Source organism: Oryctolagus cuniculus, chromosome 20 (assembly GCF_964237555.1).
Source record: "Oryctolagus cuniculus chromosome 20, mOryCun1.1, whole genome shotgun sequence".
In the NCBI taxonomy this organism is placed as follows: domain Eukaryota; kingdom Metazoa; phylum Chordata; class Mammalia; order Lagomorpha; family Leporidae; genus Oryctolagus; species Oryctolagus cuniculus.
In genome coordinates this window covers 10,515,922-10,540,643 of record NC_091451.1, presented here as the reverse complement: position 1 = coordinate 10,540,643, position 24,722 = coordinate 10,515,922, and the positions used below count along the sequence as shown (strand labels likewise).

The 24,722-nt window shown below is 38.8% G+C and overlaps 1 protein-coding gene across 7 annotated transcripts in view; it reads left to right on the top strand.

Annotated features, from left to right (window-relative positions):
* The window catches only part of LRRC9 (leucine rich repeat containing 9), a 110,427-nt gene that overhangs the window by 39,823 nt on the left and 45,882 nt on the right, over positions 1 to 24,722 (top strand). For 6 of the 7 annotated variants that reach the window (XM_051826377.2, XM_051826379.2, XM_008271862.4 and 3 more), the window contains 7 exons: positions 2,841 to 2,973; positions 4,692 to 4,814; positions 5,776 to 5,891; positions 8,510 to 8,722; positions 15,148 to 15,267; positions 18,774 to 18,965; positions 20,199 to 20,324. In XM_051826377.2, the coding sequence (XP_051682337.2) occupies positions 2,841 to 2,973; positions 4,692 to 4,814; positions 5,776 to 5,891; positions 8,510 to 8,722; positions 15,148 to 15,267; positions 18,774 to 18,965; positions 20,199 to 20,324 (1,023 nt within the window). The remainder of the gene's footprint in view (positions 1 to 2,840; positions 2,974 to 4,691; positions 4,815 to 5,775; positions 5,892 to 8,509; positions 8,723 to 15,147; positions 15,268 to 18,773; positions 18,966 to 20,198; positions 20,325 to 24,722) is intronic. The other variant, XM_051826378.2, reaches the window with a different exon arrangement.

The window sequence follows — 24,722 nt, the reverse complement described above, 5'->3', positions numbered from 1 at the left end:
GTCCTCTAATTCTTCTGATTGCACTGTCTGTTTCCTTTTGTTCCCTTCTTGCCCTTAAGCATGAGACTAGTACAAGACTAGAGTTTAGAGTTTAAATGTGTGCTCTTTCTCCATATATTATCAGTTGCTCTCATTGTTAAGATCCAGGAACTCAGTCCAAGTCTCCCATGTGGGTGGCATGGATCCAGATACTTACTTGGACTATCATTGCTGCCTCCTGGGTACTTGGTAAATATTTATAGTTTGTGTGTTTGAGAGATGAGGTCGGATTTAAAAGACAGCTGTGTAAATGGCTTAGAAGTTGGGTTTAAGTTGGCACTGTATTTGTAAGGAGGAGGGCTGACTGGAGGCTGGAAAAAGAAACTAAGTTCAACCAACTCCTTCTTACCAAATATTATACCAAATGTCGCAAATAAAGTATGTCCTGTACTTGTGGTTCTCCTAAACATAATGCAATGCACATCTCCCTTTGATGATGTTGTTTCTTACTTTTTCCCTGTGGCAAATTTATTCATAATTTTTTAAAAGAATTTTTTTAGTTATTTATTTTTATTTGAAGGTACAGTGACACAGAGAGAGAGACAGGGTGCTTCCATCTGCTGGTTCACTTCCCAGATGCCCACAACAGCTGGAATTAGACCAGGAGCCCAGAACTCAATCTGGGTGTCCCATTGGTTGGCAGGGACCTAAGTACGTAGGCCATCATCCACTGCCTTTGTAGGCACATTAGCAGGAAGCTGGATGGGAAGCAGCGTACCCAGGATGCTGAACTGGCACTCTGATGTGGGATGCAGGTGTCCCAAGCTGTGACTTAACCCACTGTGCCACAATGCCAGCCCCAAAGGTACCCATTCTTCAAGTCTCAGCTAAAAGGCTTCCTCCTCTGTAACCCTTTCCTGAATTCTCAGATAATAAGAGCCCTCTTACCTGGTCTGCAGGTTAATCAAAAAAGTCAGTTAAAATGGAGAAGTATGAACACATGATTTGGTTGACAAATCCTGAAGTGTAACTTAAAACATGAATTTACATTCATTTGTCACACTTCTCCTTGGAGCCAGAGCCTATGAAATTGGAATGCTTGTATCAGCCACAGCATGTTTCACATTAGTTTTGATTTTCTTAAAGTTGAGTACTCACTTAGGATTATTCTTGCAGAGCTCTTGATCCCAAGAATCTATTAGTTTGTATGATTTCCCCATGCTACCACTAAGCTTGTGTATTTGTCTCGCCTACACATATTTTGGCAGAAGTTAATGATTAGCGTCTATTGGATTTCTCCCACTTTTCCACTAGTTTTCAAAGAAATAACTCCTCTTTCCATTTCATTACCTTGTATAATGTGCATAATTTCAGTGACAACTGCCATATTCAAGTTTGGCAACAAAATGCACTGACTCTTGGTGAGCATAAAGCATGATTGAAGAGAAGTACATCAGTGTTTTAGAAGATACATGCTTAAACTGTCCCTACGCTGTGGGTTGTACTGGTTAATCCTGCAAATTGGTAAAATGTTAGTTGGTTAAGAGGCAATCAGTTAAGAACTTTCATTGTTGCACATTCATTATATTGAAATATAATGTGTTGTGTGCATTCTCTTCTAGCCCTTAAGGGCAAGCGTGTTGTTTATATAGATTTCTAGATCAATAGGTGGATAGTTGAGTAGGTGAATGGATGGCAGTCGCCCCTATTTCTGTACTTTCATGTATTTTCCTCCTCATAAAGATAATTTTTGATTATTTAAGTTATATCTAATCTTCAGGCTTATCTACAACTCCATTCCCTCTTCCCAAGCATTCAAACTCTTCCCTAATCAAATCAATTAAGAAGAATTTATTTTTTGACACATTTTGTGGTGCCTTGTTTTTTTATAATTATTGGATATTGTTGGTATCTTCTTTCTTAACTGAGCACCAAGATCATGCTGCAGCCTCACAATACCATGCACATAGATTGTGTCTAATGATTCTTCAGTGATGTTCATTGAAGTCTGAGAATGAACTGAAATGTGGAATTTGTGGGCCTAGGAACCATATTTAAGTATTTGTATTTAAGAACCTCATTGGCTAGAGGTTTCAATAAGAAAAGTTATATAGCTAATTCAGCATTTACCGAAAAGATATAATTCCAAATAATATGCTTACCAATATTTAGCTGGTGATAACTTCAAAACTCTGAGATTGTGACAAGGACAAGGAGACCTGAGTACAAATCCGTTCTTTGCCAATTTCTAGTTCTGTTCTTGGACACATCACATACCTTCTCTCAGCTCTTGTTTTCTCACTACTAAAACTAGATTTTTGTTTGCTTCTTAGAGCTGCTTTCAGAGCAAGTAATCTGAATATTACTGGTATAACTCTTTCAAGAGATAAAGCTAGACACAATGCAAACTAAGATTTGCATGTATTAGCATGCAATAAGAAATCTAATCTTTTTTTTCCTGAAAAACAATGTAGATTGTTTAACCAAAAAATGTGATATAAAGAGGAACCTTCACTGATGTACTATCTCATTCTCAGAGGATTTTCTTTTTGGAATTAGCACGGTTACTAGTGGAGTACTCACTGAGAGCCATTGCTCCTGCACCACACAGTGTTGTCACTCTTGAGTTTGACTTCTTTTCCAGGAACATTTTGTTCTGCATCACTCCTTATAAACCCATTGCATACAAAATTAAGATATGAGTATGTAAATGGCTTTGCAGAATGAAGTTGCACCTGGAGATTATCTGCTTCTTTGTCTGGCCTGCAGATTTCTTTGCCCAAACATAAAGTCACAATATAATAAACCCTCTGTGTTGAAGTATTATTTTGTAAAAATACTCAGACCTTTTTTCTTTGCAGCTGCCCCTCAGAAAAGAAGCCGTTATTCTTTCTAACAGCTTGAGTATGTGTGAAGGCCCCAGAATTGATTTTCTAAAGCAAAAGTACCAGGATAAGAAGCAAAACACTCTGGAGAATGAGCTCTTCAGACACGGTAATGTAAATATGCAGTTTTGGAATTTTTAAATTCTAAGCCTCTAAATTCATTAATTATTTGTGTATCATTTTTGATACTCAGTTTTATCTACCCATGAGATTTTCTGCAAACCACTTTATTTCATATTTACCCATGTAGTAATACATGACTTTCTTATCTGTTAATTTACCCACACTGCCAATAAATACTGATAATTATGTCAGCATTCATAGGAAGGCACTCACTGGTTCTACAAGTATATATTGAATGCTTATGTACGTTATGCACTAATAAGTGATATATACAGCCTCTGCAAACTAGACAGTTTCTCCTTTGTGGGCTTACAACATGAATAATCATGTAAATAAATATAAAATTATAAATATCATAAGGACTATAAACATGAAATATTAGTGCATAGTATCAGAGAATGTGTAATAGGAAGAATATATCCAATCAGAGGATAAGGGACATCTATTCTAAGATTTTTTTTTTTTTTTTTTGACAGGCAGAGTGGACAGTGAGAGAGAGAGAGACAGAGAGAAAGGTCTTCCTTTGCCGTTGGTTCACCCTCCAACGGCTGCTGCCGATGCGCTGCAGCCGGCGCACCGCGCTGATCCGATGGCAGGAGCCAGGTGCTTCTCCTGGTCTCCCATGGGGTGCAGGGCCCAAGCACTTGGGCCATCCTCCACTGCACTCCCTGGTCACAGCAGAGAGCTGGCCTGGAAGAGGGGCAACCAGGACAGAATCCGGTGCCCCGACCGGGACTAGAACCCGGTGTGCCGGAGCTGCAAGGCAGAGGATTAGCCTAGTGAGCCACGGCGCCGGCCTATTCTAAGATCTTAAACATCCAACTTACTAGAGAATGGACAGTCAGAAATTTGGTTAATTTTATAGAAGTGGCATTCTAGGTTCCAGATTAAAGCTCTGCTAAGATAATTCATGCTGAACTAATTATATGTTCATAATCTTTCATTTAGCTGATGATCAAAAATTAAATATTAACAAATTAAGATTATTGAATCTTAGAAAATCTCCCTACTTAAAAAAACCATATGTTTATTTTTTTTTTACTGTTCTTCATTCCTCTCTTAATAAATGCCTCATACTGTTCTGCTAGATCCTTTTTGAATGTGCCTTTAAAAACAATTAGGTTTTCCCAACTTATATTCTTTATCTTATACACAGTACAAACAAAGAATCATCTGAATGTTTTATGCGTTGTAATTAGAATTGCTTTTCCAGATTCATTGACTCTTAGGGATCCTTAGGCTTGAGTGACTCCCAAGAATCCTCAAGAATCTAAAGGGAAAAGAAATGTTCACGTGCTCAGTAGCTTGTGTAGAGTGCCTGCTACAGCCTAAGCTAGGTTGCTGCTTGTGTGCTGCTAATACATTGTGAAGTTTTGCCTAACTATTAAGAACAACAAAAAACCCCTTTTCTTATTTTAAGCTACTTAATGAAAATCATTTTTGCTAAATTGCTCTGTTCTTCTCCCTTCTCTATAAAGTTTTTGAATAAGCACAGGACTTGTCTTTTATAATAATTGAACTTATTCAACAAACACAGAGCTCCTATTTTGGATCAAGCAGTGGGCTATGTGCTACATCGGGGTAAATGACACAGCCTGAATCTTTGCCTTTATAGTCAAGTGTGGGGACAATAAAGGACGTTATGTTGGAAATATACTAAAGTGAATAATTATTAACAATGATCTCTGTCTTTTTCATATGTAGGCATCCTCCTCCTTACTAAGGTTTTTCTCGGCCACAGTGTTCAGGCTCCTGAACAAGAATCCATCAGTCAAGCCAACTTTCCAATGGCTAATTCAGTGTTTATTCCTCAGAAACATTTCCTAAGTATGTGTGCCAGAAAGAGAAATGGGCTTTCATCTCTCTGAATGCAGAATGTTTGTATTTGATACAGATGCTTACTGGTTTACTCTCTACATAGCAAAGTTTGAATACTTTTCTGCAAAGATCTGTTACTGACTAACAATTTTTCCATATTCTATCTCAATGACAATTATATTTGTGCATAGTTTATTTCTCAAATTTGGTCAAGTATTTATTTGAATATAAACACATACACGTATGTATATATTGATATTCAAAGAATTTTAAAAACCACCATGCCTTTCCCAGCGAAAGTTTTAGAGTTCAGGCTCTTGAATGAATCTTGTAAAAATACATGGTCACATATTGAGTAGAGAAGTGAAAAAGTATGAAAAGGAAACGGGTATGAATAAAATTAAACCCACTAGCCTATAGGAAAGGATGATTAGTGTGTATAGCATTAAAAAGCTATTGGGAGGCCGGCGCCGCGGCTCACTAGGCTAATCCTCCGCCTAGCGGCGCCGGCACACCGGGTTCTAGTCCCTGTCGGGGTGCCGGATTCTGTCCCGGTTGCCCCTCTTCCAGGCCAGCCCTCTGCTGTGGCCAGGGAGTGCAGTGGAGGATGGCCCAGGTGCTTGGGCCCTGCACCCCATGGGAGACCAGGAAAAGCACCTGGCTCCTGGCTCCTGCCATCGGATCAGCGCGGTGCGCCGGCCGCAGCGCGCCGGCCGCGGCGGCCATTGGAGGGTGAACCAACGGCAAAAGGAAGACCTTTCTCTCTATCTCTCTCTCTCACTGTCCACTCTGCCTGTCAAAAAAAAAAAAAAAAAAAAAGCTATTGGGGAGAAGGATGTAAGAGAAAAACAACCCTCTATCATATAACTGCTGGAACTTACTGAGTTTATTAATCCATATAAGAATGAAAGAAGTATGTTATGTTTCTTTTTGAAAAATATTTGTTTTGTGTGATCTGCTTTTACTCTAGATTCTATCATGGAACCCAGGAGTTGTGATTGTGGCTTTCGGCAGTGCAAGTGGTTTGTCTTTGATCCTGACCTTGTTCTGCCAGAATATGTCGTTGAATTTGAATATCTTACAGTGGTACGAATTGTTATATATTTTATAAATAGGAATTTCTTAAATAAGTAAATAATAGTAATTTGAGGTCTAAAACATTGTGTCATGTTTGTGTGTGTGTGTGCTGCTGTAATGGTTATTCTGTGAAAGATCTGATTCTCAAAACAAGTTATAATGACACCTAAATATTTTCATTATGCAGATATATTACAGGAGTAACATATGACTATAGTCTCACTGGAAAAGATTCACACTGTATTGAAGACTCTAGAATAAACATGCCAGTCTGCTTTCATTTAATGCCCATTAAACTGCCACTGCCTTCACCAAGGCATCTGCTGTTCAGTTTTCTGGGTTTGCTTTTCATCCTTTTTCTACGTGTTTGCATATATCACAACATATAAATGATTTTAGAGAGTACCATAAAGTTCTAAGTATTCTGTGACCTTTTTTTAGCTATGAATGATGTTTTGGACATACGTGCACTTCAGTGCACCCACTTCAGTGCACGTGGGTGAACACTGTATGTTATTCAGTATTACTCTGTTAAGACTGTTCCCCTGTTGACAAAGTATGAAGGTTCCATACAGTTTTTTTTTGCTATTTGAAATATTTCAATTAATATTTTTCTATCTACATCTTTATACCAATATCAAATTTGTAGGAAGATTGGAAAATCAAGGGATATACACCATTAGCATTGTGTTAGACTTTGACAGACTGTCCCAGGAACTTGACCGTTTCACAGTTTCAGCAGTGTTTACAGTGCTGATTCTTCTGCATCCTAAGGAACACGAGATATCACTAATCTACTTAGCCCATTCTGGTGGGCCAACAGTAAGATATTTTATTCTTTTATGCGCTTAAAATTGTTTGTAGTTTTATGTGTCACTTATTGTATCTATTTCTGTTAGACTCTTTTTCATATCAAGTAGAAATCTTCTTACCTTCATCCTGAATATTAATTCTTTATCTTATGCTTGTGCATATGCCACAAGTATTTTCTGTATATACTTGCATATATGTCATTGAAAATACTTTTTGTCTTTTTATTTATAACAAAAACTTATTCTCCATTTTATTTTGTAATTTACAAGTTAATTTTTAAGACATTAGTTCTCAGGTTTCTTCTATATGGAATCTGAATATTGTGTCTTGTTTCAAAAGGCTTATAATAAATATTCTCCTTTATTTTCTTCTAGTACTTCTGTGGCTTGTTTTAAACATTTAGCATTTTAAATTCACCTAGAAATATACTGTGTGATGTGGGGCATGATCAAATAATTTTTTCTTAAAAATGGATAGATACTTGTTCAAGCCATTTTCGGTTCTATTTCAAAATATTATCTTTGTCATTAAAATTATTTTCATACATAAAGAATTTATATATAGATCTCTGTTCTGTTCCACTGATCTTGTCTAATCTTGGAGACCCTGTCCCATTTGTTTGATTATGTTTTGATCTGAAAGAAGGAAAATTCCCTTCCCCAGCCCCTGCCCATCTTTTTAAAAACTTGCTTGGCTATTCTTGAACATTTTCCATTCTAAATAAAATTTGGAATCAGATTGTTAAGTTCTATTCAAAATTTGATTGAAATTGTACTGAATTTTAAAACTTAATTTAGTGTGAACTGAATCCTTTATATTATTGAGCCTCTCACTCAGGAACATGATAATTTATTCCATTTTCTTGGGTCCCTTCTGCTTTTTATTTTTTAAGATTTACTTATTTAGGGGCCGGTGCTGTGATGCAGCGGGTTAAAGCCCTGGCCTGGAGTGCCAGTATCCCATATGGGCGCTGGTTCGTGTCCTGGCTGCTCCACTTCTGATCCAGCTCTCTGCTATGGCCTGGGAAAACAGTAGAAGATGGCCCAAGTCCTTGGGCCCCTGCACCCACATGGAAGACCCGGAAGAAGCTCCTGGCTCCTGGCTTCAGATCAGCACAGCTCTGGCCATTGCGGACATCTGGGAAGTGAACCAGCGGATGGAAGACTTTCAAATTGAAAGGCAGAGTTACAGAGAGAGAGGTCTTCCATCCGCTGGTTCACTTCCCAGATGGCTGCAACGGCCGGAGCTTCACTGATCCGAAGCCAGGAGCCAGGAATTTTCTTCTACTGCTATCCCAGGCCATAGCAGAGAGCTGGATCAGAAGAGGAGCCGCCGGGACTAGAACTGGCGCCCATATGGGATGCCGGCACGTCAGGCCAGGGCATTAACCTGCTGTGCCCCAGCGCTGGCCCCATTAACTGTGATTACTTAATCCTACTCTTCTGTCTCGTCTCCATGAGCATCACATTTCTGTGGACCTGGTCTTTGAGTGGTGATCTGCATGTTTTAGCCAGAGGTCACTTTTTTTATGATTTGTGTGTCATGTTGTGTAGTCCTTTGTTGGACACCTCTTTACTGATATAAGATATTTGAAAATTATCCTTTTCCAAGTTTAAGAGTTTTTCATTGGCTAGGAATGGGCCATACTTGGTTTACAATCTCAACCTACTTTCATTAGATTTTCTAATGTGATTCTCTCTTCATCATAGATATCACTATATAACTGAAAAAAAAGTCAGTTTACCTTTTCTCTAAAGCCTATTTGTTTTTCAAAGTAGCAACCAAATTTTCAATATTTTTAATAAATTTTTTAGGTCAAGCCTCACTCTTTGTTTTCTTCATTCAACAATGTTATTCTAGAAGAAAGCAAAAAGATTTCAGAAGGATCAGTATTGTCCCAGGATTTGAAATTTGATGAGGAAGTTATGAAAATGGAGCCCAGGATCAAACCACGACCAAAGCTCATTAGTTTGGATAGCAAAACAATATTTTCCCTTGCCAAGACTAACATTTATAGTCATATTGTGGTGAGTATTATGACGAATAAAATTTTGGGTCAGGAGTCTTGAATTTAGAATCATCATGTACCACACAAAGATTGTCTGATGATAAATCATACTATCTAATTTAAAAGTACCTACCCCTCTCCTATGTGTGCTAGGTAGTGCCCTCCAGTGGTAAAATTGTGTGAACTGTATTTGTAATTTTAAGTTTTCTAGTGGCTATGTGGGAAAAAAAAGTCTTTAAAATGTAATATTGATTTTTTTTAAAGATTTTTATTTATTCATTTGAGAGGTAGAGTTACAGATAGTGAGAGGGAGAGACAGAGAGAAAGATCTTTCTTCCATTGGTTCACTCCCCAAATGGCCACAACGGCCAGAGCTGCGCCTATCTGAAGCCAGGAGCTTCTTCCGGGTCTCCCATGCAGGTGCAGGGACCCAAGGACTTGGGTCATCTTCCACTGCTTTCCCAGGCCACAGCAGAGAGCTAGATGGGAAGAGGAGCAGCCTGGACTAGAACCAGCACTCATATGGATTGCCAGTGCTGCAGGTGAAGGATTAACCTACTGCACCATGGTGCTGGCCCCTGTAATATTAATTTTTAAGAATATCTTTTAAAAAAAGACTTATTTTATATGAAAGTCAGAATTACGGGGGGTTGAAGGGGGAGTTTACTCCCAAAATGGCCCCAGTGGCCAGAGCTGGGCCAGTCTGAAGTCAGGAGCCAGGAGCTTTTTCTGGGTCTCCCACGTGGGTGCAGGAACCCAAGGACTTGGGGCATCTCCCACTGCTTTCCCAGGTGTATTAGCAGGGAGCTGGATCAGAAGTGGAGCAGTTGGGAATTGAACCAAGGCTCATATGAGATGCCAGCACTGCAGATGGCAGCTTAACCTGCTACGCCACAGCACCGGCCTCTTAAGAATACACTGTATTTCTCCCATTGAATCTAAACTACATCATACTAGCATGCAGTCAATATGAAGATTCATTAAGGAGATGGTTTCATAGTAAGTCTTTGAACTGAATGTATTCTGTACCCAGGGCTCATCCCAGTTCAGTTTAGCCACATTTCAGGCACTCAGTAGGCACTTGTGATGATTTCCCACTTAGCAAGTTATTTTATTCCTGAATACACAATGTTATCTTAAATGATCAGTATGAAGACTCATAACTTAAAAATCAGTGTCCAGAATTAATCAACAAAACATATGGAAGCTCTGTCTTTACAGAATCAGTGAACAGAATTTGAGTTTCTTACTAAAGCAACGTACTTTACCCGGAGACAATTTTATTGAGATATTAAGCCTACCTCCACACCTGACTTCCAGTTGTATACATTTTAAACTGCTGTTACCACTGTGTCCAAACTACCCTCATCTCTGACTTCTCCTACTACCATAGCCCTCTAACTTAGCTTCCTGCACTCTGCTGTTGCAATATTGCACAACTCCAGGAGGCAGGCCACCATTCACATTTGTTAATGTCCCCTTTGGATACCATTCGCTGTGTACCTAAACCCAGTGCAAGGTGGAGGGGTGGGCCGTGCTGCCTAGAGTTAACAGAGGCCCTGACCAGTTTCTACTTTGAGCCCATAATTCATTCTCCATGTTGAAGTTAGAGTAATCTTTTCAAGATGCAAACCTGACCATATCACCTCACCTACCCTTCATCACTATTTTTTTTTTTTTATTTGACAGGCAGAGTTAGACAGAGAGAGAGAGAGACAGAGAGAAAGTGCTGTGGCCAGCACTCTGCGCCGATCCAAAGCCAGGAGCCAGGTGCTTCCTCCTGGTCTCCCATGCGGGTGCAGGGCCTAAGGACTTGGGCCATCCTCCACTGCACCCCCAGGCCACAGCAGAGAGCTGGACTGGAAGAGGGGCAACCGGGACAGAATCTGGCGCCCCAAATGGGACTAGAACCCGGGGTGCCGGTGCCACAGGTGGAGGATTAGCCTAGTGAGCCGCGGTGCCGGCCACCTACCCTTCACCATTTTTACATAAAATCCACTCGTTAAAATAAAACCAAAAATTTCCATGCAGTTTCTGAGATTTACAGATTCTGTAGGTCCTTGGCTCACCTTCCCAGATCCCTTTCACCTGGCCCTTTCTTTTGCCCTCTGGGCTCAGCCTCTTCTGCTTCTTAAATGTGTCATCTGCACCTGCTGGTTCTTCATAAGATGGCCCCTCCTGACCGCTTCCTCCTAGCTAACTCCTGCACGTCTGTTAGATCCATACTTCAGCATCGAAGCCTTCTCTCGCCCCTGAGCCTAGGTCAGATTCCTTTGTCATATGCTCTGTGTCTTTCCTAGACCGTAGAATTGGTAGCAGAAGAGACTCTGGCTGCTCCTGTTACCTTCAGGACTAGGGTAAAAACATAAGGCTGTGTAGTGTGCAGTGCACAAGAGGGCCATATAGGACTCACAGATTGGAGTGCTTGAGCTTGAGTCCTGGCTCCACTTCTATTTCCAACTCCCTGGTGGTATGCATGCTGGGAAACAGCAGGTAATAGCTCAAGTAGTTGAATCCCTGGCAGCCACACAGGAGACCTGAACTGAACTCCAGGATCTTGGCTTTGGCCTTGCCCAGCCCTTGCTGCTGTGGGCATTTGGGGAGTGAACCAGCAGATGGGAGATCTCTATCTGTCCATGTCTCTCAAATAATAATAAATAAATACTTTAAAGTATTAGAGTACAATTTAAAAAAAATAGTTTATCTGAAAGGCAGAGAGAGAGGAAGAGAAGTCTTCCATCCACTGGCTCACACCCAAAGTGGCCACAACGGCTGGCGCTGGGCCAGCACAAAGCCAAGAGCTTCTTCTGGGTTTTCCATGTGGGTGCAGGGGCCCAAGTACTTGGGCTGACCTCCACTGCTTTCCCAGGAGCGTTAGCAGGGAGCTGGGTAGGCCACGACACCGGCCCCTAGAGTACAATTTTCTGACAACTGTTGGAAAAATGTAATAAAATCAGTAAAGTACAGTTTTCTGAAAGATGATAAAAATATCTTTTAAAAAGGATGCCTTGCTGTGGCATAGTAGGTTAAGCCTCTGCCTGCAGCACTGGCATACCATATGGGTACTGAGTGCTCCTATAAGTCCAGGCTGCTCCTCTGCCTATCCAGCTCTCTGCTATGACCTGGGAAAGCAGCAGAGGATGGTCCAAGTCCTTGGGCCCCTGTACCCATTTAGGAGACCCGTAAGAAGCTCCACTTATACCTAGCACAGTATGTGGCACACATTAGATACAACTCAGCTATTTGTTTTAAAAATGACAAAGAAACAAAAAAGACTATTGATTGGGTCTTGCAGAGAAATTGAGTTGTTTGCTTGAACAGCTGGAATTAAGTAGTAAACAAATTGATATACCGGGGAAGACAAATTATTCAGACATGACACTTTCTATGTGTATGGTTAAAGATGATATATAAAAATTCAGAAATGGTTTTTTACCTTGAAACTCCATCGCCATGTTTAATAATTTCTCAGTGACAGCGTGAAACAGAAAGAGAATGCAAAAAAATCTTTGTATCAATATATGATATGCTATATAATATATATTTATAGTGATATATAACAATATAACATACATTATATGATATTTACTATATAATATATGACATAATATAGATTTATCATGTATTATATAGTATAATGTATAATATTTACATATTTATATATGTAATATATGGCATTGTATCATATATTATTTATTATATAGTATATGCAATATATTATGTGATGTATACTCTAGTATGTATAATATATTGTATATTATATATGTTATATAATATATATTATTGTGTATAATATATTATCTTTACAAATATATGTCATATATTTATTGAGTAATAATTCTTAGATAATAACGCTTTAGTAATGCAATGTTTTTGAAAGTGAATATGTTTTGTTTGGCTTAGCTTCTACAATATGTATTACTCAAGTTTTAAAGGAACTAAATAAAAGTTAAAAAATAAAAGAAGCAGGAAGTAGGTCTCTTGATTATCCTTGGTTTGTAAAATTAAAACAGAGAGTAGGAAAAGAAGACATCAAAATACCTTGACCTGTTTGCGACTCCTACCTGACTTTGCATTAATTTTATCAACTCTCATAACAAATAAATAAAGAAATTTTTCATTTTGAATTTGCCTATGCTACTTAAAAGCCAGTGAAATTTCTAGGCCTTCTGTCAAGAATACTAGATACTACAACAAGAATGTTTAGACACTACTTTTGGACTATTAGTATCAGAGAAGTTCTAGGTATATTCCTTTTTTTTAAAGATTTTATTTATTTTATTTAAGAGAGAGAGTTACAGACAGTGAAAGGGAGAGACAGAGAGAGATTTTCCTTCCGTCGGTCCACTCCCCAGTTGGCCATAATGGTCAGAGCTGGGCCAATCTGAAGCCAGGAGCTGGGAACTTCTTCCAATCTCCCACGAGGGTGCAGGGGCCCAAGAACGTTGGCCATCCCATACTGCCTTCCCAGGCCATAGCAGAGAGCTGGATCGGAAGTGGAGCAGCCGGGAGTAGAACTGGCGCCCATATGGGATGCTGGCACCACAGGCAGAGGATTAACCTGCTGCTCCATGGTGCCGGCCCCAAGGTGTATTCCTGTATTTTCTTTTCAGTATTTCCCATTAAATTGAGTTTTGTGAGGCTATCTATACCAATAAATAAAACATTTAGAAGCAAAATAGAAAAAGCTCCAAATTAACATATAATTTTATTGTATTTTATAGCATAATTAAATACTAAAATTCAGAGTGGTCAGTTATAATTCTGTATTTTACATCGATTTCTTCACTTAGAATTTACTGAGAATTTGCTATGTCTTAGGCAATGAGGTATGTATTAGGAGTTCAAAATGAGCTGATTACTTTCTCTGCCTTAACAACATCAATTTAGAGGAAGGGATAGATACATAATGTGTAGGATGCCAGGAGTTGCTAAAAGAGCTTCTCACCTAGAGGGGAAGTTTAGTTGTTAAAATTTCCACACAGAGAAAATCCACTCTGTATAGGCCCTTGGTTTTTGAAGAATTCTGGTATCTTCAGGGAACACTGAAAAAAAATCTATATAACCAGGAGACAGGGTTAGGACAGTGAAAGGCAGAGGTGTAGTTTGGAATTCAAGGAAGATACCTGAAGTGAGGATGGAAGAGTGGGAGATTGTTGGTTGGATTTTAGAAACTAAATCGGCAAGTTCAGATTCCTCTCCTTAACTAAGGAACAGACTGTTTTTAAAAACCCTATAACTCTGGCACCTTCGCTTGAAATGAGGCTGCTGGCACGGAAATCCAGTGGAAAACCATTGCAGCAGTTCAAGGGAGAAACGGTCATGTGTAGAGGGACATTGGTGGTGGGGACAAAATGGAGCAGCTGGCTTGATCACATGTGCATGGGAAAGAGGGAGGGGGGTGATCAGCAGCATATTAGACAGTGAGACTCTTCATCAGGGTTGAAAATACAGGCTTCCGGGCAGAAATACCGGGAACGTGTTGAGTGTGAGGTGTCTGTGAGCTCTATCATGGGTGATATCCACTTGTGACTTGCAAAATAACTTGTCTGCATAAATTGATACTTTTAAGCACTATTTAGCCAATTTTGACAGCTATTAGAACCTGAATTGTCTCTCCCTTCCAGGATTTAGTTATGTCCGCAATATTAAGTAAAAGATGGTGGTGGTGAATAAGATGGCTGGGAGATAGACACTGATTTTATCATAGTAATACCCATTGTCAACGTAGTGGTGCATTGCCATTTTGTAGGCTGTACACAAATGCAGTCTTCACTTAATACCACTTATAGCAGTGTAAAGACAGAATAATTATGTGTGCATCAGGATTGTCCCTAAATATAAAAATATGAAAGCACTATATATTTTTATATAGCCTGGGATGAAATGGACAGGGAATTTCTAAGCTGAATTTTGGTATAGGCATTTCCTTAACTCTCCCACCTCTTCTACCACATTCTTTCCTACTCCTGCACCCTAAGCCTTTCTTTCTTGGTCCAGTGCCTTCAGCGGTTTCTTGTAATCAAGATGTATTCTTGCCATCTGTCTCCAACAGGGTGCACTATCTGATTCCTAAGATATTTAGGGCCTACTGTATTCACTGGCTAGCCTGAGAAACAGGTCTGTTCTAATGTCTAACTATACACACCTAACCATTTTCTGAGAATAATTTCATGCCAATTCTGGATAAACTTAAACCAAGTGAGAAATCGGATTAATCAAGGACCAGGTCCAGTGATGCTATTATAAACTGTGTTTACCTTTTAACATCACACATTAGATTACTTTCTTTTTGGCATTATGAATGTAATTTAAAGTAACTACTTTCTTATTTTGTATTATATTGGCTCAAATAATTATCCTAAGCATTTTAGATATACACATTTCAGTACGGTGTAGAATGTAATCCATCTTATCTTTAATTTATATTTTGTTTTACTGCAGAATCTGAATCTACATGGAAACAGCTTGACTAAATTGAGAGATCTCGCCAAGTTAACAGGACTCCGAAGACTGAATATCAGCTTTAATGAATTTACTTGTTTAGATGACATATACCACTTGGTAAGAGTGTTTGAAATCTTAAAAAAGTCAAACTCTTAGAAGCAAAGAGAAGAATGGTGGTTGCCAAGGCCAGGGGATGGGGAAATGGATGTGTTGACCAAACTGTACAGACTTTCAGTTATGAGATCAGCAGACGTGCAGTGTGGGTCGTGATGGGTGTCTTAAATAATTTGATTGTGGTAATCAGTACAATTTATAAGAATAAGAGTGTATCAGATCATCACAACATGTATCTTGAATGTATTCAATTTGTCAGTTTAATATGTCTTAAAAATATTTGATACAGCAAAAAAAAAAAAAAAAAAGAAAAACTGATAAAGTCAAAGAACAAATGATAAAATGGAATAATAGTTTAAAAAATAGCTGTCCTGAGGCTGGCACTGTTGCATAGCTGATAAAGCCGCCTCCTGCAGTGCCAGCATCCCATATGGGTGCCGGTTTGAGTCCCGGCAGCTCCACTTCCAATCCAGCTCTCTGCGATGGCCTGGGAAAGCAGTAGACGATGGCCCAAGTCCTTGGGCCCCTGCACCTGCTTGGGAGCCCTGGGCAAAACTCCTGGCTCCTAGCTTCAGATTGGCCCAACTCCAGCCATTGGGGCCATTTGAGGAGTGAACCAGTAGATGGAAGACCTCACTCTCTCTCTGCCCCTGTAACTCTGCCTTTCAAATAAATAAATCATTTTTTAAAATCTTAAAAAAAAAAAAACAAAAAACCTGTCTGCCTGAAAGAATCCCAGATCAGGAGTAAAACATGCATACTATGTAATGCTACAACAGGTCTTACATTCAGATTTCACTTACAGACCAAATAACATCTGTAATTGTATCTATTTCCAGCTACTCTAAAATAATTCTCAGACTTTTTAAAAAAGGATTTATTTCTTATTTGAAAGTGTCACAGAGAGGGAGAGACAGAGCGATCTCTTCCATCCTCTGGTTCACTCCCAGGGTGGCTGCAACAGACAGGGCTGGGCCAGGCTGAAGCCAGGAGCTAGGAGCTTCTTTGGGGTTTCCCATGTGGGTGCTAGGGCCTAAGCACTTGAGCCATCTCCCGCTGCTTTGCAAGGTGCTGGGAGCCAGGGAGCTGGCTTGGAAAAGGAGTAGCTGGGACTCAAACCTGTGCCTATATGGATTGCCAGCATCGCAGGTGGCAGCATTACCTGCTATGCCACGACACTGGCCCCCACATTTTCTTTATCCCGTCATCAGTTGATGGGCATCTGGGTTGATTCCATATCTTAGCTATTGTGAATTGAGCTGCAATAAATACAAATCTCTCTCTCATATGCTGATTCCATTTTCTCTGGGTAAGTTCCCAGGAGTGAGATGGCTGGGTCATATAGTAGATCTATTTTCAGATTTCTGAGACTCTCCAAACTGTTTTCCGTAATGGTTGTACTAGTTTACGCTCCCACCAATGCTATGTTAGGGTACCTTTTTCCCTACATCCATACCAGCACGTATTTTTTTTTTTTTAATTTTTGGATGAAAGCCATTCTAACTGAGGTTAGGTGAAGCTTCATTGTGGTTTTTGTTTATGTCTCCTTGATGGCTAGTGATCCTGAGCATATGTCTGCTGGCTATTTGTGTTTCATCCTTTGAAAATGCTGGTTCATATCCTTAGTCCATTTCTTGTTTGTTTTGTTGTTGTTGAGTTTCTCAAGCTCTTTATAGATCCTGGACATTAACCCTGTATCAGATGCAAAGTTTGTAGATGTTTTCTCCCATTCTGTCTGTTCTTCACTTTGCTGAGTGTTTCCTACCAATTTCTTTTGGGGTTTATTGGGGCCTCCTTATCATACAGTTTGATTATAAACGTCCGTGGGATTTTGATTTTGTCTATTGTGTTTTATGTGAGAACTCAGAGAAATTGAAAACCTATGCTGCTGCTGCCTGTATAATCTCCAGTGATTGGCTTTGTCTGTGTGTGCCTACTGTTCATTATGCCTGTCCCAGTATTGTATAAAGTAATGTTCTAATCTGATCACTCACAATCCCTAAGTTTTTCCAAGTCTGCAGTTTGCCTTCGGGTATCTTGTTTTTACGATGAATTTCTTTACATATATCAGACTTGAGCAGTTTTGCATGCTCTTCCTGAGTGCTTCTCATACCAGAATTAAGTTAGTTCTGCTAGCTTCAGAAAGTAGCTCTTGTTTTCACAGTGCTCATCATCCTGGCCTGGCCTGGCCTGTGGATCAGTACACACAACCCAAGGCGTTGTTTACGCAGTGGGAAACCTAGGCTTCTTCAAAGTGGCAGAAAATGAGTATCCTGAATAGTGACTATAGCGCGTTTCAGAATTTAAACAAACCTCGCACTCGGGTAAATGGGAATATATGAAGCTGAATGTCTGTCATTCAGTCACCTGAACTGTCAGGAAAGAATTCCTAAGAGAAAGCCATAGGAACTGATTTATCTCTTTCTCAGAAAAGAGCTCTAGCATCGTCCAAATTGACAAGGGAATTACAAATATGTATAACTATTTGCAAACTTAATCTAGACTACAACCCTAATTTTTTAATGAAATAATATTTCCACTGTCTTACCTTTTCAAATGAGAAATCTGTTGTTGAGGTGTTCTTGGTGTCTGGAGGACAGAGTTTACAGAATGAACCAGGATCCCTAAAAAAATTTAAAGTGTTAATCTTTGAGTGTTAATCTTTATAATTTGGAGTGTACTGTACTATTAAGAAAAAAATTTTTAGTTGAGACACAAGCAATTTTAGAACAAAAATCCCTTTGCAAAACTGAAAACTGTTCAATGAATGTTTCCTGAGTTCCTAGAATCTGTTTTATATCCTGAGGATACAAAAATGAAGATCCCATCTCTGTTTTCAAGGGACAAAGGCAGTTATCTGTTTATGGTGTATGGTTGCCAAACACTGGGCTAGGCAAGTGCCACAGATGGCACAGGTTTCCACCATTTTTATGGTGAGAACTCCTGGGAGGGGGCAGGCAGGGTGGGAATTGAAGTAGTAAATATTTACAAAACGAATTGATTTTATGTAGAAGAATGTACTTTTTAAGCTTTTTCCCTTCATACTTTTTAATGACCATAAATATCCCTCTTGTCAAGATATGGCAAGGACAATAAATGATAGTTTTGTTTTGTTTTACTGTACATAATTATAAGAATAAAAAAATCAATAAACCTATTTGCTTTCCAAAAATATTTTTAGGTTTTGATGGTCAGAGCCTTCAACTTTTAAAATCTGAACCACTGTAATGAGCGCTAGTCCAACAGTGCAGGCTATGCTTTTATAAATGAGTGACTAATTTCCCACTGAACTCAAGAGTTTTTTGAATTAAACTGTGGAGATATCAAGTTCAATTTAATCTGCAGCAATATTATTTTTATTTTAAAAATATGCTGCAAAATGTCTTCTGAAAACTGTCTTTATCTCTTCCTTGTTCTGCTCTGGGAAGTGTTTAAAGAAGCATAGAGGGAAGAACTGGGTAAATACAAACTGGTTCTCTAAGCATCACTTCTATTTGTGTGCATTGCAGTATAACCTTGAGTATCTGGATGCCAGCCATAACCATGTGATAACTCTTGAGGGCTTTAGAGGTCTGATGAAACTGAAGCACTTAGACTTGAGCTGGAATCAACTGAAGAAATCTGGTGATGAAATAAATCTGTTATGCAAACACACCACAGGCCTTCTCACTCTTAACATTCAACATAACCCATGGCAAAAGGTATGCAGCGGGCGTGTTTACACAAAAGCAAACAGTTTTATTTCCAAATCATTTTCTGACTTCGTTACTATTCAAAAGTAGCCAGACTTAAGCAAACTGTCTTTTTTTTCTGGGCTTTCTTTAAGCCTTTTGAAAGTTGAATTCAGTGTAGTGATCAAATGAATTAAATGCATCTGTGAGAAAAGGCTATCATTTCATGTTGGTTTTCTTTTTTGTAACGTGATAGTTTAAGAACATTGTTGTTTTAAGGGTGATTGATGTAATTCCCAGTTCACAACCTCCAGAGAATTTATGTAGCTTAGTGCCAAAACCCTACTATACAGAGGCTCAGGAACCAAGAGTACTATAATATGGTGAGAGCAGTGGACTGCCAGGAATGAAACACGATTTTTCATATGTCCTGATCTGTGCATGAGAAACATGTTTTACAGCTGTACTTTACATCTGGTATTATTTGCATTATTTGTTCTCTATTTTAAGTCCAAAAGTCATCTTTCCTATCAACCTACTTTCTAAAGTCTTATGTTCTGTTATTCAAATATCTTTTCTCATCACAAAAACATAATTCATGCTCACTAATTTCAATATTCAATGAATATAGTTTGTTAACTATATCTCCAGATATTTTAAATAAACCCCCATTTTATCATTTCAAATTACCTTTCCTTGCTTTTAAAAGATATATAAAACTGTGTGTTCAGCATTTTAAAAGGGCATGAGATTTATTGTTTGTATTAAATTGACCACATTACTAAAATTATATGTCTGCGTTTCTCCTCTTTTGCTCGGTAAAATTGAAGAACATTTTCCTTCTGCCGAAGCAGACTTCCCAGGGATCACAGTACAGCTGTCTCCCTGGTGCCAACTTGGACGCCAGAGGCCGCAGAGCCACGCGGAGTCCCCGTGAGGCAGTGCTTACTGCTGATCTAGATGACCAGCACTGCAACAGTCGTTATCCTAAATCTTTCACCACCAGCACTTTTCAACGGTTTATGGGATTTCCTCCCCTCTTCTGGGTACAATCATCCACCTGCAAACAAAATGTTAATCCCTAAATATAATTTCATTTCAACTGTTATTTGAAGAATTAAGTTAAGCCTCTTTTAGATGCATGTAATCAACTAGGAGATGCATAATTTTGTATTTTATGGAAAGGAATGAATAAGCAGTCTTTTCCGTGCCATAACATATGGAATGTTTTGTGAAAATTAACTTTTTGCTATTTTTCCCAAGCGAAACACATTGCGGCTGAGCGTTATTGGCAGGTTAAAGACTCTTACGCATTTGGATGGAGTCCTCGTTACTCAAGAAGAAGCAAGAGCTGCTGTGAAATTTATTGCCAAAACAAAGATAACTCAGGTTGGATTTTACTGTTTAGTATTTACTGTGCCATTTAGACACATAAATAATATTTCCCATACTCATTTTCTGTCATTAAGGTTTGTACTCCCTCTTAGTATCCTAATAAAAAATTAATATGTAGCAGTTACACCACTTGATTTTTTTTCTGTTTAAATATAGTCTATTTAACTGTCTGAATTCCCTTGATACATCCTTGAACACCCCAAAAATACCTCTAGGGCAACTTTTTTTTCCTAGTCACCAGAGTCCTTTCTAAGGCCTACATGAAAGTGAGCAACTTCCTGAGACTAAGGAAAGCCTAAAAGGCTTGAGAGAACATTCAGTGAATTGTCAAGTTAGTATTGACATTGTGATGTGTCTGGCTGAGAACAAGTCCTGATAAGATGGAGGGAAGGGACATGCTATCCTTGAGTTGAAGTAGCTTCAACACCCTAAATGATCTCCATTCTAGTTAGTTAGCTACCACTTTTTGGTGGGATATTTGAATATTAATTTCTTAAACAATGTATTATTTAAATTTGGGCCTACTGAAAGTGAAGGAAAGAAAACTGTTGATAAAATTATAACTCTCCTAAAGAAAAATTAGGATTTTACCCTACCAGAAATCAAAGTCTACTAAAATCCTTCAAGACATTGTAATAATGGCACAGTTAGGCAAATAAACCAATGGAACAAAATGAAGAGCTGATGCAGATCCATGCATCTGCAGAAAAGAGATAAGTAAGAGAGCTGTCTTCGCTGATTGGGATGCTGCTCAATAAAAGGTACAGCAACAAGTACCTTATAGACTTCACTGTAAAAGGCAAAGCTAAAAATGTTTCAGAAGAAAAATCAGAGATTATCATTATGGCCTTTAACTAGGAAAGAATTTATTAGTCAATAAACGAAGAGCATAAGCCATAAAAGATTAGATTGTGTGCATTAAATAAATTTTCCCCAAATGATACCATAAAGAAAGTAAAACGATGGAACTGCCTGTGATACTGGCATCCCATATGAGCACTGGTTTGAGTTCTGTCTGCTCCACTTCAGATCCAGCTCCCTGCTAATGTGCCTGGGAAAGCAGCAGAAGATGGCCCAACATGGGAGACCTAGATGGAGTTTCAAGCTCCTGCTTTCAGTCTGGCCCAGCCCTGGCCACTGTGGCAATCGGGGGAGTGAATCAGTGAGTGAAAGATATTATCTCTCTCACTCACTCGCTCTCTGTAACTGTCTTTCAAATAAACAAACATTTAAAAAAGAAAAAAGTGAAAAAGACAAACTATGTACTGGAAAGGGAAATTTTCAGTAAAACTGATTGGAAATATTCTTTACACATCCAGAATGTATAAGAAATAAGACTACCAATCAGACAGAGAAACAAAGAGAATATTGGAACAGACATTTCACTGGAGAGGAAGTCAGAACAGCTCATTAACTTAGGAAAAGATGCTTTGCCACATCAGTATTCAAGAAAATAAACATTAAAATCTCAATGACACACACAATTTTTGCCATTTTTACTGATGCACAGACATTTTGAAACCTGAAAATACCAAATTTTAGCCAGAAAGTGAAAACAATTTGGTGCTGTCACATGTGTGTGTGTGTGTGTGTATCATTGTATGTATCTGAAAACCCAGCAATTTTACTTATATTTTTAAAAAGCTCTTGCATGTATGTATCAGGAGACATGAAGAAGAATATTTGTCACATCATTGTTTACAATAGCCAATACTGGGCAAACCCCAATGGTTATTGACAGGAGTCACTGAGGGAATACTAGTCAACAATGAAATATAAATTAACTACAGCTGCCTACAGAAGCATAGAAGAATCTTAAGAATGTGATGTTGAACAAAACAAATAATAGAAGAATATGTACAGATTATTCAGTTTGTCACATATGTGTGAGACTAAATGACGTACTGTTTATGGGCACAATGTAAGACTATAAAAAAGCAAATGAAGAGGGCTTCCAAGATGGTGGAGTGGGGAGGGAGCTTACTGCTCTAGTCTAGGAGAATATGCTTTTAAAAAAAAAAAAGTGGAGAGAGTGCAGTCTCAGGGAATAGTTAGGGAGAAAACAGCAGAGGAAACTCCATGCAAATTAGAGGGATACAGTGAACCTACATGGAGGGCATGGATGCCCAAAACTCAAGACTCCAGCAGCTAAGAGCTCCCACACCAGCACTGGAGGGTGAGGTGAGACCAGACTGCAGTAGCTCAATCCACTGGTGATAAAGCTGCAGGAAGAGCCTAAAGGAAACCCAGCTTGGAGCCCTTGGGGGATCATGTACCTGCCAAACTAAAGGAGAAACAAAAAAAAAAAAAAAAAAAAAAGAGGGGCACCTTTCTCTCTCTCTCCAATCACCTTGCAACAGCATCCTGAAACAAGCCAATAGAGTGGGCACCATTTTGGGCATACATAACAGCTGCACCAGCTCATGTCTGCACCCAGCAACCAGCTGAGTTGAGACTCCTGACTCTGGTGGAGAGAACTAACAGGGAGCTGGGTACTCATGACTGTGGGAGGCTTGTGTGCCAGGACTATGAAAACTGAGGCTGTGTGTGAGGGCTCATGGTGTTGTTGGGACTTTGGGCAGTCACTGTGGGAGACTCAACATGCTCAGGGCTCCCTGGTTACCTGGTAAGGGGCATTGCTGGGAGTCTGAGCTTACACTGAGGACTGCACAGATCCTTTGCGTAGTCCTTGTGGCAGAGCAGACAAATATACCCACTGGGGCTAGCACTTGGGCACTGGTTTCCATTGAGGAGAGGAGCTCAGCTGAGCAGAATAAACCTCTCCTCTGATCTCTGATTTAAAAAAAAAAAAACTGAGAGATTTACCATGCCAGATCTGGGTGTGTCATCTTAGACATGCCCTTTACCCTGGAAGACTGAACAGAGCTCCCTGGCCATACCTACCACACACCTCTAGATAATCACAGAAAGCAGACAGTCCATGAATCTAAAGAGGCATAGTACAAAGATAAAAACAGCCACAGTGAAAAAAATAAAAAAAAAAGAAACCAAGGAGTATCTCCACAAATGTCGAATAACAAACACACTAATTCAAGAAGCAAGAATAAATCTTTTAAAAAAAGAGAAGTAATCAGAAGCAAATGCATGAACTACTGAAATTCATACATGACATGAAAGAAAATTTCTCCCACAAAATTTAGATCTTAAAGAGAAATCAAAATGAAATGAATAATTCAATAAAACAAATTTTTAAAAAAGCAGTGGAAAGCCTTAACAATAGAATCAGTGAAACAGAAGAAAGACTATCTGACTTAGAAGACAGAGCATAGGAAATTATACAGTAAACCAAAAACAACAAGAAATTAGAAAACTAAAAAACACTGTTGGTAATTTACAGGATACTATCAAATGACCCAACATATGGATTCTAAGAGAATGGTGAGATATATTCCAAGCCTTAATAGAAAAAGAATGTCAATCCAGAATACTATATCCTGCAAAACTCTCATTTATTAATGAAGATGAAATAAAAAGCTTCCATAACAAACAGAAATTGAAAGAATTTGTTACCACCCACCCAGCCCTGCAGAAGATGCTTAAGGATGTGCTGCACATAGAAACACAGAAACATGGTCATCACTACAAAAGAAGTTAAAGGAAGAAAAATCTCTCAATGAAAGTACAAAAGAAATCCAAAGTAAAAAATAGGAATATGTAAGAATGGCAGGGCAAAATCATTACTTATCAATAGTCACCTTGAATGTAAGTGCCTCAACTCTCCAGTTAAAAGACACAGACTAGCTGAATGGATTAAAAAAAAACAAAATCCATCTATTTGCTGCCTGCAAGAAACACATTCCACCAACAAAGATGCACGCAGACTGAAAAGTGAAAGGATGGAAAAAGATATTCCATGCTAACAGAAATAAAAAAAGCCTGTGTAGCCATCCTAATATTAGACAAAATAGACTTTAACACAAAAATTGTTAAAAGAGACATAGAAGGACACTATGTTATGATTAAGGGATTAATTCAACAGGAAGATGTAACTATTATAAATGTATATATACCTAATTACAAAGCACCTGGCTATTTAAAAGAGATGTTAAGTGATCTGAAAGGAGACATAGACTCAAATACAATAGTAATGGGGGATTTTAATATCCCACTTTCAGCAATGGAAAATCAGCCAGACAGAAAATCAGCAAGGAAACAGCAGATTTAATCGACACTATAGACCAAATGAATCTAGCAGTTATCTACAGAACTTTTCATCTTATAGTTGCAGAATACAGATTTTTCTCAGCAATGCATGGAACTTTCTCTAGGATTGACCACATGCTAGGCCATAAAGCAAGTCTCAGCAAATTGAAAAAAAAAATCAAAATCATACCATGCATCTTCTCAGATCACAATGGAATGAAGCTGGAA